Raw genomic sequence first — 13,202 nt, 5'->3', positions numbered from 1 at the left:
CTGTTAGGATCTTAAAGTAAGCTATTCAACCCAATTTTCCTCTTTTTCAGTACAATGAAATATTAAATTTCATAAACAAATAACTATGGAGAGTATATCAACATTTTCTGATGACCAATATCTATCAGCATTCCGAGTGCACATAACCATATATGCTGATCCATCTTTAAACCCACTCTATAAGCATTAAAGATAATGCATATAGCTATAGAATCTGATAACTTGCAATGTCAGAACACTGCAATTATACTGAGACCATGAACAACCCCATGGATCAACCCCATTGAGCTAATATGCTTCAACCACCAGTGTACTTCCCTACAGAACTCTCCACCCTTACATCTACCCAGTTTTTCCAAGGATGCTGGTAGTGATGGACACAAAATAACTTTCATTAATGACATTTGCTTCATTCTGGTTGATACAGGCCTGACTGGGCTGGAGGGGAGTACAACAGAAGGCAGAAAGGGGGAAACCTCAAGTGCCATCATATCCCTGCCATCCAAGACTTCTTTCCCTGGCCTTAGTATGGAAGCAGACTGGGTCACAGCCCCTGTGAGAGTACTGTTTTTCTTGGACAGAGAAGAAAAATGCAAATCCTAAGAACAGCCAGTCCCAATATACAAGCCAGGTAAGCTTTGATGAATATATGTCTGAGATGGAAGGGAAGCAGAAATTAGTACAGGGAGAATATATACATCTCCATAAATTTTCTTCTTCTTCTTTATTTTTGTAAGTACAATATGGTTACAGTACATACATTTCAAGTCACATTTTCAAAGCACGAGAAACCAGCAGAGAATTCTGTATGAGGAGGAGATTGTAAATACTTCTACAAATTTTGTTTCAACTTATTTGTGTTTAAAAGTTCCAATATGGTGATGGTACATACATTTCAAGTGATGTTTTAAAAGAAACAGAAACCAGCCATTCCTGTACCTCACTGCACCTGATCTACTTATTTCTGTCATTACCACTTTCATAATAATGGACATTCACTGTACCTTGAGGAGCAGTAAACATAATTCCACTGTAAATATTAATTTGTATTTAAAATTTTACAGATTCATAATTACCTAAAACCATAAAAATGTGAAAATAATCTGAAATGGAAAAATAACCTTATTAGAAAACCATATTCAAAATTTCAAACATCTGGGCCCATGAATATTATCATATAAAGGAGTTTACTATATTTATGAATGCTCATGACAATCTAAGGAAGTAATGATTTTGTAAAAGTCATAAATTTACTTCACAATCCAACATTATGACAAGAGTAACTGGCACCTACCGCACCAAAAAAATATTTTCTCTATATATGGTTCTCCTAATATAATTTTATGGTCTGAGTAATTATTTATTAGTAAATGTTGTCCATTTGAGGATTCTAGTCTTTAAATTTATTATTCCCCATAGGACATTGTGAGGTGGTAGGAGATGCACATAAAAATGAATGGGGTATTGACTAACACAGTCTGTCTGTATTTTTGTGTTAACAGTTAAAATTAACATTAAGAAAATGTGATACCTCAAACAATAAATGAAAGGAAATGCATTCTTCATAAAATTCTGCTCACTGTTTGACTTGCATGCTATCCACAACCATAAGCTGTTAAGACATCTTACAGTTTCCATCTGCCCTCCCATTTGTCTTTATTTTAAAATATATCAACTTTACTCAAACCAAAACAACCTTGGCAAATTAACGAACCATAACAAAACCTGTAATATTCAGGCTTAGATGAATATTTTTGAAAATTCACTTTTGGATTTTGTTCAGAAACAAGGAAAACAATCTCTAAAATTACTTTGTTATTAGCCAGTTTTATTAAATATGATGGCATCAATTATTTCCACAAGTCTTACGTTCAGTGTCACTGCATTTGATTTCTTCACAGTTCTGCCAAGATATTAAAGAACTGAAATATAAACCTCTAAAGAAATAAATAATCTGTTTCCAAAACTTGGGTCACATATCCTTCAATAAACCACTATAAACATGACCATATGATGGTCAACTGCAAAACAGTACCCCAAACACTTAACCACACTAACAAATACTCAAGTCAACGGCTCCTGGTGTAACAGTTAACATGATGTAAAAGTTAACAGTACCTTCTCATCACATCTTACCACTTGTAATAGATTTCAACCTATAAGAATTGAAATGTTACACTCTGCAGCCTTCCCATCACCTAACTTTCTTTGGTCCAAATATGAGGTCTGCATCGGGGGCACCTTTTGGATGCTGATACTTGTGTTTCCTCTCCCTGTTCAGATTCATGACCACTGGCCTTTGAGCCTGAAACATAAAATACAAGCTCATTTTTAGACATATAAATTTGGCAAAGTACACTTCCTGTAAACATATTTATATACAATACAGCAGAACAGGAATAAGGGCTTATTAGCTAAAGACAAACACATGTGATGAATTATGAACAACAGGTCCACAGCTGTACGCACAAATTCAGTCTTACCTCATTTAATTTTCCTCACAATAGATGAAATTCTATTACAGAAATATAATAAGTCTCATTTCTTTTAAACCTCAAGTAATTCCTAATTTATACATAAATAGAAAGATTCACTCATGAGCAAACATGATGAAAATATGGATAATAAACCATCAAGCCTCTCATGGTCAAGGTGGAGAGACCAAGTGAGGGAAAATGTACAGAACAGAGTAGGGGAATAGTACTTATGGGAGGACAGAGAAGAATGGAGAAGGTTGTCACAAGATGACATTCCCTGATGAAAACTTACACTGGTACATGATGGCATAGTCAAGTATGAGATTTTTGTTGACTTGCATAACCACTCTCTTAAGTAAAGCTATCAGAATCCCTATAAAAAGACAAAGAATTTTAAGCTTTACCTATCACTAGCATTGGTTTGAATAGACACACTGTATACAAAATATATCTCCCACCCCCACTCCCACAACCACCACACTAGCCTCTACCTCTTTTCTGTGCCAACAGCCACGACATTAACTATACCTGTCCCTAAACTTACTCTGTGACTGAAGTTGACATTTAAATTACAACAATATGCTCTACCTCAATGTGTCCTTTCATGACTTTCACCTGTACTTATGTAAACATGAGAGCTGAGTGCATGGACTCTCCTAAGCCCTCAAGTTAGTTCCCTGTACCCATATATGCTGTCTGCACTCAGAATGCATCTTAAAATATCTTTACAGCTGCTCTTAGGGGCACATGGTAGCATAGTTGGTTGAGGCACTATGCTACAAGCTGGAAGGTTGCGGGTTCAAGTCCCGATGAGGTCACTGGATTTTTTTTCAATTGACCTCATCCTTCCAGCTGCACTATGGCACTGGGGTTGAATCAGCCTCTAAGAGAAATGAGTACCAGGAATATTCTTGGAATATTCTTAGGGGTAAAGAGCAGCTGGCATGTAGGGCTGACAACCTTGTCGCCATCTGTGAGCCAATTGTCTAGAAAATGTGGGAACCTCAACATCTCAAAACCCTATGGGCCTCCATGGCCTGTTACATGGATACCGTTACTTCTTTTTTTTTTTTTACAGTTGCTCCTGTTGAGAGATACTGAAGCTATACGAATTGTACAAGAGTTATTCAGAGAGTAATCTCTAGTGAGCTGTTACCAAAACAAGCACTAGAGGGAAAAAATGTTATGTACAAAAAGTAAATACATACTGTGGCATGCAGACCCACTGCTGGGCAAGGACCATGAAATAGGCAAATATACAACAGCCATTACTGAGAAACTTCTTCACAAACAAATATGTTCCTAGGTCAACAACTGAACTACAATGATGAGGAATGGTGTTCTCTGTGCAGTCCATGCTGATTTGTTATAAGCAGGACAAGTTGGGAGCTGCAGTTAGTCAGTCAGTGAGGGTGGGGAGTGAGATAGTCAAAAGAACTGCCATGGTTCAGTTATTGTAAGCTGTTGCTGTGCGAAGCTGGTAGCTGAGGCTAGGGATAGTTCAGGAACCTAGAAGACAGGGAACACTCACTGTTGGAAGCCGATACCGAGCAAGGGCTAGTGAGGATGTGACTGTGGACACTGTGTGTGTATGTGTGTGTAATTGTGTAATAGTGAACTGTGAAGTGTAGTCACATGCTGTATCAGGGAGTCCAATAAATCCAATCATCAATCCAAAACCCATCTATAGTAACTCATACAAGGTGATTCACGAAGTTTTACCCCGGCTTATGGTACATATTCCTGGGGTTATTTCCTGCAAAATTTCCTTATAAACTTGTGGTCAATTTTCAATAGTTACGTAGTAACAATGGATTTTCGAAACGCATCATTGTGAATGCAGTGGTATCCCCCCCCCCCAACTGGAAGCTCATGCGTTCCAGTCAGCTGTGTCAGCAGATAACGCAGACCGGCTGGAATGTTGCACGTAAGTAGGCAGTGTTCCAGTTNACGCTTGGGAGAGAACCAGTTTATCTTAATATATATGGACAAATACCGCCTTAAGTGCAACAATTTTATTGTAGTTTTTACTTCTTTTTCTTTTTCCTCCTCCACACTACATGTTTCGGCCCTAACTGGCCATCATCAGGTGTGTATTACTCACGTAGCTGTTACACTGCTTGTTAAAATTTAAAATCACCAGTCTTTCTAATTGTATAAAATCTTTGTTAATCTACACGCGTCGATTTGATTTTTAAAATTGCACTTTTTAAAACTTTAATTCAAGTTAAAATGTCTATAAGATCTCCGTTCTCTTTCTTTTTCAGATTTTTTAATTAAAATTTTTCAGGGTACATACCCTATATCTACGGTGCTGCAGCGGCCACTTCTTGTTTTTATCGCTGTTCATGTGTTGTTCTGTGTAGGCGCTCTCTGCAGCGACACACACAGAGAGCGCCTACACAGAACAACACATGAACAGCGATAAAAACAAGAAGTGGCCGCTGCAGCACCGTAGATATAGGGTATGTACCCTGAAAAATTTTAATTAAAAAATCTGAAAAAGAAAGAGAACGGAGATCTTATAGACATTTTAACTTGAATTAAAGTTTTAAAAAGTGCAATTTTAAAAATCAAATCGACGCGTGTAGATTAACAAAGATTTTATACAATTAGAAAGACTGGTGATTTTAAATTTTAACAAGCAGTGTAACAGCTACGTGAGTAATACACACCTGATGATGGCCAGTTAGGGCCGAAACATGTAGTGTGGAGGAGGAAAAAGAAAAAGAAGTAAAAACTACAATAAAATTGTTGCACTTAAGGCGGTATTTGTCCATATATATTAAGATAAACTGGTTCTCTCCCAAGCGTTCGTATCAATACGAACGAAATCCTCAACATGAATTGTGTGAAGAAGAAAACATTCTCGATTCTGTAGAGTGCAGTCCGCGTGCCAGTACAAGACGTCTAGCTCGGCAGTTCGGTGTTTCTCAGTCCATTGCATGGAGGACTCTTCATGAGATTGGGCTGCATCCTTATCATTTACACCAAGTACAACACCTACAACCAGGAGACCGTGCTCTTCGTCTGCAGTTCTGCAACTGGTTAAATGGAAATCGGCAGTTGTACCGCTTGATAATGTTCTGCGATGAGGCACAGTTTACACGGGACGGGGTCAACAACAGTCACAACTTACATGTTTGGGCAGACAATAATCCCCGTGCCACAATAGAATCGAATTTTCAACACCGATTCAGTGTCAATGTCTGGTGTGGTCTGTATGATCAGCTAATCGAGCCGTTCATTTTATTGCATTTGGGGCTGGATGAAAAACATTGTGTACCAGGTAAAGGTACAAACACGTGAAGCGTTGCTTGAACGTATTCTGGATGGGGTGATGACAATAAGGAACAAACATGTGGAACTGCAAAATGCTATGAGCATGGTTCATACGCATGCGACGCATTGTGTTGACGTGCGGGGGAGAAATTTTTGAAAATCTTATGTAAATCCAGTCGTCTTCTAAAGCACTACAGTTTAAAGGAAACAGACTGATAGAAGGGTGTGATATGCAACCATTGGTATGTTTACAGAATGGGATGCTGAAAATAATGTAATTTTGTAACATAAAATCGATGAAAAATGTTGCACAGTGCAAAATTAAGAAATCGAAAAAAAAAATTGTTTTAGCATGCTTCTTTCCTAAAACATTAATGATTTAAAAAGTGTTTGTATTGTATTTCTAATTTGTTTTGACTGAAATTCGAAGAAGAAAAGATTTTTCACCAGTTTTCAAATTACTGTATCTCTTTAATTATGAGTTGGATACCATTAGTATATTAACATTTTTTGTTCCAAATTACCTCAGGAATGCCCTCCCTAAGTGGCGGTAAAACTTCGTGAATCACCCTGTATATGTGACTATACTTAAGCTACTTCTCAACATAGTCACCACTGGAACTGAGGCACCTGTATCGGGAAATAAGTTTTTGTATGCCTGTGTCAAGTCTGCTGACTGTGAGCAAAGCCATGTTTTTACTGTGAAACACTAAAAAAAAATTGAATGCGGCCATTCAGAACAAAAGGCATGGAACACAGACAGCCAGTAGTGCTCCTCCATAACACTCCACGTCTGCATATCGCTGCTTGCACTTGAGCACCACTACAGCAAGATGGTAAAGATGGTATCGCATCCAGGATAAATCTTAAAATAAACTAAGAACGACCATACCACTTTACATATATTTAAACATACCTGAGCAAGCATTTCTTGATAATCTTCTTCTTCCAGTCTTTCATTGATATCCAATGTGAGGCGTTTCACTCGCTCCTTTTCAGCTCGTTCAGCCTAAGAAAGACCATGACAGTTAATTTAATCAACCAGGCAAATTTCAGCAGATGTGGGATGTAAACCATAAATAGCCTGAGTCAAGACAACCAGTATTCATGGATACTTCCAGAATGTGAATGACATGCATACCACTGTGCCACACATTAATATGAGACAGATACCACAATAAGGAAGAAATGAAGTGTTAAAGAGATATATTTCTATATATTGTAACATTGTAACATTCATCAACTGTAGTACAGTTTTGTAAATCTTATAGGAGATAAATATAATAGCCAAAGTATCTTATACAATACTTCAGTGATGTATGAAACAAAAATAATTAAAAAGTCAAGCCCTTACTTCTTCACGATTTTTTAAATTGAGAGCCAACTCAGAATTAATAGGTACAGCCAAACTCTTGTACTGTTGTTTGTGACCTTTCCTTATCATCAACACAAAGTTCATTGTACATTTCTCTTCTATCCTTGTTTCTTGCAATTGTTCTGAAACAAATATAATATAAATCATGGCCTGCTAGTATTTATAAACTTGCACAATTAATCACCACCACTGCAACACATGAACTGCTCAGATTACTGACATGTGATAGCAATATAACTTTCTGAGTGTAACTTTCAGCTGTTCTGCTTGACTCAAGGGATTCTCATTTATAATTAAATACAGAAATTATGCATATTATTATTCATCCTTATAAACCAAATGACACTTAAGAAAATGTGAGAGACTGCTCAGAAACTCTCGGAATTAGAATTCAAACACTCATATGAAACGGCAGTGCAAAGGTTGCTCCAAATACAAAAGTTTTGAACATTAAGCCTACAAATGCTGTTAATTAGAAATAAAATAAATTATCCAACCAATCATGCATGTAAAACTTGAATAATACTGCCACATGTGTTCTCTGTTATAAGCAGAGGGTTTGAAGAAACAGCAGCCCATAACAACATATGGTATTGAAGTTTTCAGTCTGCAGGTATTATGCAAACTGCTTAGCTTTGCCTTGACCATTAGTCCAGCAACCAATATGGCAACTGTTCTTTCCTGGAAAAACCACTTTAACAGCATTTTCATTCTCTCTGTTGCATTTAATCTGAGCAGTATGGAAGATAATCACAGAAAAGTTTCCAACTCCCATTCACAATATACAACGAATCAAGCCCTGGATTTATGAGAAATTCAGCTACAGTTACATGAGACATTTCTCATTGGCTAAAATTTGGATGTGACTCAACCCTGAAGATGTCAGGTCATGCAAAATATATTCCTTAATACACTGCCCCTGTAAACATGTAAAATCAGCCTATAATTTTCAAATACTCTGTGCATGCACACTCAACATTTCAACTTCATGGTCAAGTAAATTCTATATTCAGACATACAGTACTCAAATTATGGAATGTCAATTTCATTCCCTTGGACAAGAGAGATGCCCAAAGCATGAATTAAAAAATACCTTCATGGCTCATCTGCTACAAATAGCTTGAGCACCAGAAATGTAAGTGCACTCAGTGCAAAAGTCTATGGAAAAAGTTGCAGCTAGTTTGCAACTCCTCATAATAACAAAAGCGCCACAAAAAAGATAGCTGTTTAACATAAGATTTCCTCATATATGTAATTATAACAAATTTGTGGCACTGACTTTTTCATTATAATCAAGTTTTTGCTGTAAATCTTATTTGGTCTATCACAGGTACACTGTATGATACTGTACAATACCGTAGGTCTTCTTAGCACTGCTTTTGATGTGCAATGGAACAGATATGTCAACTTGTTGTGGCTTCACTGTCTCCCGCATGCGGTCTTGAATGTTATCTGATACCATCCTATCAAATGCAGAGAGGAAGTCTTCATCTTCTGGGCATTCAACATGAGTAGGCCCTTGTGGTAAGGCTGCTACCATAGATGCTTCATCTCCCTGTAGAAAGTTATTATAATATAATTATAATTTGTATAGCACAGTCCATAACAGTTAAGGAGGTGAATCCCACATTTTCAAACTCTTCAAATGTTACCAGTATCTTACATGTCACTGCAGGGTTTGCACTTGTTTCTATCCTGGAATCTTACAAGACATGCTTCATATTATTCCAATGAGGAATCCACAGAAAATGTCACTAGTAAATCCATTTTAGGATTTGATAATTTTATCACAGAAAACAGCTCAACAATTAGAGGAAATATATGATACAAAAATATGTCAACCTGTTCTACAAATTTCGCCTGAAGTAGTGTTTGAAACAATGAACATTAACAAATATAAATTACTCCGTCCAATGTGACCTGTAAGTAGCAGTAGTAATGTAAGTAGTGTGACGGATAAGAATGAAATAAATAAAAAAAAACATTAAATTATATGAATCATTCACATTATTACTTCTTAGCACAATCTACTGCTTCATAGGTCTCCTTGTAATTACTGTCTTTACTTTACTTTACTTTACTTTACTTTAGAACAGGTGATAACCTATTCAGTCATGTTAAGCTTCTTGGTATATGACATTTTCAGTGCCTAAGGAAATAAAAAATGAGAAAAAAAATTTAAATTTGAGCCTGTTCAAAAATGAAAACTTGTGTGAAAATTTGCATGCTAGCTTGTCCTCAACAGTATTTACATACTCATACTTCTGATATGGTAGAAAGTTCTTATGCTTCCCTGACATTACAAAACCTTGCGCTTACTACATTCATACTATTTTGAACACATTATTTCAGTTACACAACTTTAATTCCCCCTCCCCCCCATAAAAAATAACAAAATAAACGTTTCAAGATGAGTCAGCTAATTCAAGAGGAATTTGAAGTTTTAAATGTGAATTGAATATAAACCTCATTTACATGACTCCTAATTTATGAAAATGTGGTGTGAAGAGGGGAGGAGGGAGTGCACCAAATAAATACCACAGCTTATTTCAATATGTAAGTAAAAAGGGCCTCAAGCTTGGCAGTACCTGGCTCCTCTGTAGTGGTGAAGAGCTTGTGCCACCCCACTCTCCCTCTCCCTCGCCATCTTCAAACTCAGAAAGAGCTTCACAGAATTCCTGATCTTCTTCTTCTTCCTCTCCACCTTCACCATCCTCCCCTCCACCACCTACAAATACAATAAATAAAGCAAGGCTGTAATATGCAATCTCAATTCATCCATATAAGAAAAAATATCTATTCAGCTTTTCCATATCATGTCAAGGCTCCACTAGAACATCCAATTTGAATGCTTAACCACTAAAATTTGTTCTTTTTTATCTGTCATGACTCTACTCTGGTATATAAGAGTTGACTCTGCAGCACAGTTGAGAAGAGAAGTGTCTGTACTGTTGAATGTAGGTGCTACCAGTAACTGATCTAGTTCTGAAGAACCGATGCTGTTATACAGATGAACTAGAAAGCTTTAAATGTGGCTCTGAAGTTCCATGTTATCATGTGTGGGAGTGATGACAGAAGGGTTCTGGACTGATAACTAGATTTACTGGACACTTTTATAGCTTGTGACTATGCTTCACAGATCACTACCACACACAGACTAGTGCCTCAATAACACTGCTTGATAGCAGCTTTCAACAGCGGACATTCCTCTGCTTCCGGACTCACGTCTTCACACGGTGGCAATCATCTCATGCCAACCTCACAATCTGAACAGTGATTTCAACTGGATCTTCCTTTGGCTGCCAGCTTCTCAGCTGGGCTGATTTCCAACTACCAACCTCCAACTTCAGCTGTCAATTCTTGACTGACTCAAGCTGTTCCAGGCCCCCTTACATGCCCTTGGCACAGCCCACACAGAAAACACCACTTCCAAAAGTTCCTCCATTGCTGTATGCTCATACTGCTTAGGAATGGTTCTGGTATTACTGTGTGTCTATCAGCTGTTTTCAAGAAGGCTGGGAGTGGAAAGCTCATGGGGTGCTAATAATTTGAAATCAGAAGCAGCACTATAGCGAAGTCTTCTCAGAAACAGGCAATAAATGTTCCAATACATGGACAAATGTTTTAAATTTTTATGTTACACAATATACTTGTAAGGGCAGATTCTTCAAGAATCAAATGAAATAGCAGAGAAGTATCATATGTAGTGAAGGTGAGGTCTATATACAATGTCAATTTTGTGTTCTGTTCTTCTTCACACATACTTACACCATTACAAAGGTCAGTGTAATCTAATTTATATGTTAGCAGTACATGACTTGTGTTGACCAGCATTACACCTACCACCAGAAATGAACTAATCAATCATAACTAACGAGGGCAGCCTTTCTCAGCCAGGGTTCTGTGAAAAGTTGCTAGGGGTTTCGAGAGAGACAGTGAAATATTTGCATGTGCTTTGAAGATGAAGAATGGCTACAGAAACTAGCCTACTTAGCTGACGTTTTTCATCCCATGAACCATTTGAACAAGTCTCTGCAAGGCCCCAGAGAAAATGCTTTGACTCCAAGTGACAAGATTTTTGTATTTAAAAGGAAACTGAATCTTTGGAAAAATCATGTTGTGAAAGGAAATCTTGAAATGTCTTCACTGCTTCTGAGGCTTCAGAGTGAAGAAGGATATCAACAAGTCTTCAGTCTTATTGAAAACCACTTTGAAGAACTGCAGAACAAAAATAAATATCAGTTTCCTTCTCTTTCAGCACAAATGTATGACTGCATGCACAGCCCTTACTCTAAACCATCTGCTCAGCCTGAGAACTTCACTTTAAGGGAAGAAGAAGAGCTTTGTGAGCTGAAGTCTGATCATACACTCAAGATGAGATTTACCGACCTATCCCTGGACAAGTACTGGATTTCTATGAACAAAAAAATATCCTGCCATTCACAGGAAAGGAATAAACATATTGCCGCAGTTTTCGACTTCTTACATATGTAAGCAAGCTTTTTCTTGTTTAACAAGCAACAAGAGCAAAGACAGCAATCATCTAATTTCAGTTGCAAATGAACTGTGTGTGCTTATCAAAGCTTAACCCAGAATTATGTATTTGCACAGCAAAAAACAAGCATAGGTTTCACATTAAAGATGTAAATTTCATTCTTTATTTTAGTTTCAAAAATAACACTCTCTTAGATGACATTTTTGTTTATATTGCTTTGATTTACCTAATGTTTTTCATTTTGTAAATAAAACTAATTAAGATCGATTTACAACCCTTATTTACATTAAATCTAGAGCCTACCTTTATAATAATTTTTATGCAGATATTACCTGAGACTTGAAAATTATTTCAAGGGTTTCTCCAAGGTAAAAAGGTTGAGAAAGGCTGAACTAGAGTGTCACTCTGACCACAATATTACAGGAGAGTTATCTCTAATCTTGATGATACTCACTATTGAGTTTGTCTCTTTTTCAACTGCATCATCATATTTGTCATACAAACACACAAGAAACACATTTAACAAGGGAATAATTATATACAGCATGGAACATGAAAAATGTAAGTACATCTAATAAGGTGCACAGGTCAGGTATACTTCAAGAAATTATGATTAAGACTGATGACAATTCCTCATAGAAAATCTTCTATTGACATTATGAACTGTCATTATAATATATGAGGGTCATATTGAAAGTCACGAGCAACAATTCTTTGTAAAGTAACATGCTTTATTATTGACAAACCAAATACATCATCTCAATCTACAGACCTTTCTTTATTTTTCCACATAATTGCCACTTCTTTGTACACATTTCTCCCAGCGTTCTGGGAGTTTGAAAATTCCCCTTCTGTAAAATTCCATTCTGGCCATCTGAAGACACTGATGTACTGCTTTCTGAATTGCCTCACTTGTCTCAAAACATTGTCCATGCAGCTGATCCTTCACAAATCTGAAAAGATGGTAGTCGGAGGGTGCCAAATCAGGGCTATAGGAGGGGCATGAAAGAACTTTCCACCCCATTTTTGCAATTGCTTCCAATGTGAGGCAAGCAGCGCAGGGGTGAGCATTGTCATGCAGGATGATGTTTCATCCCAGACGTTTATCGCACAATGCATGACAGAGCTTGTGCAGTGTCTGGACATAACGAGCAACATTGATAGTTTGCCCAGGTTCTAGAAATTCGCCCAGAATAAAACCGTCTGCATCCCAGAAGACTGTGCCCATCACCTTCGCAGCTGATGGCACTGTCTTTGCCTTCTCTTTTTGATGAAGAATGCAAATGGTGCCATTCCATACTCTGCCATTTTGTTTCAGGTTCGAAATGGTGAAACCAGCTTTCGTCACCTGTCACAATACAGAGCAAAAAATCATCGCCTTCATGTCGATATCTCTGCAGCAGTTCTGAGCTGATGGCTTTTCGCTGACCTTTGTGGTCTTCAGTCAATAACCGCGGGACCCAAAGAGCACAAACTTTCCTATAGCCCAAGCTTTCAATCATCTCCTGTACTGCACTGTGCCCTATTCCAAGTTTTCGGGCTGTTGTGTCCACAGTCACATGCCTGTCATCTT

General features: G+C 37.4%; 1 protein-coding gene across 1 annotated transcript in view; it reads right to left on the bottom strand.

Moving 5' to 3' along the window:
- Positions 1-1,464: 1,464 nt before the first annotated feature.
- LOC111862309 (regulator of nonsense transcripts 2) overlaps positions 1,465-13,202 on the bottom strand; it is a gene marked incomplete in the record, with an annotated part of 50,796 nt that continues 39,058 nt past the window's right edge. The window contains 5 exon segments of the mRNA XM_033750620.1: positions 1,465-2,305; positions 6,676-6,768; positions 7,114-7,256; positions 8,491-8,689; positions 9,723-9,862. Of these exon segments, the coding sequence (XP_033606511.1) occupies positions 2,195-2,305; positions 6,676-6,768; positions 7,114-7,256; positions 8,491-8,689; positions 9,723-9,862 (686 nt within the window).

The sequence above is a fragment of the Cryptotermes secundus genome, unplaced genomic scaffold (genome assembly GCF_002891405.2).
Source record: "Cryptotermes secundus unplaced genomic scaffold, Csec_1.0 scaffold179, whole genome shotgun sequence".
Classification (NCBI taxonomy): domain Eukaryota; kingdom Metazoa; phylum Arthropoda; class Insecta; order Blattodea; family Kalotermitidae; genus Cryptotermes; species Cryptotermes secundus.
This window is presented reverse-complemented; position numbering and strand designations above follow the sequence as displayed.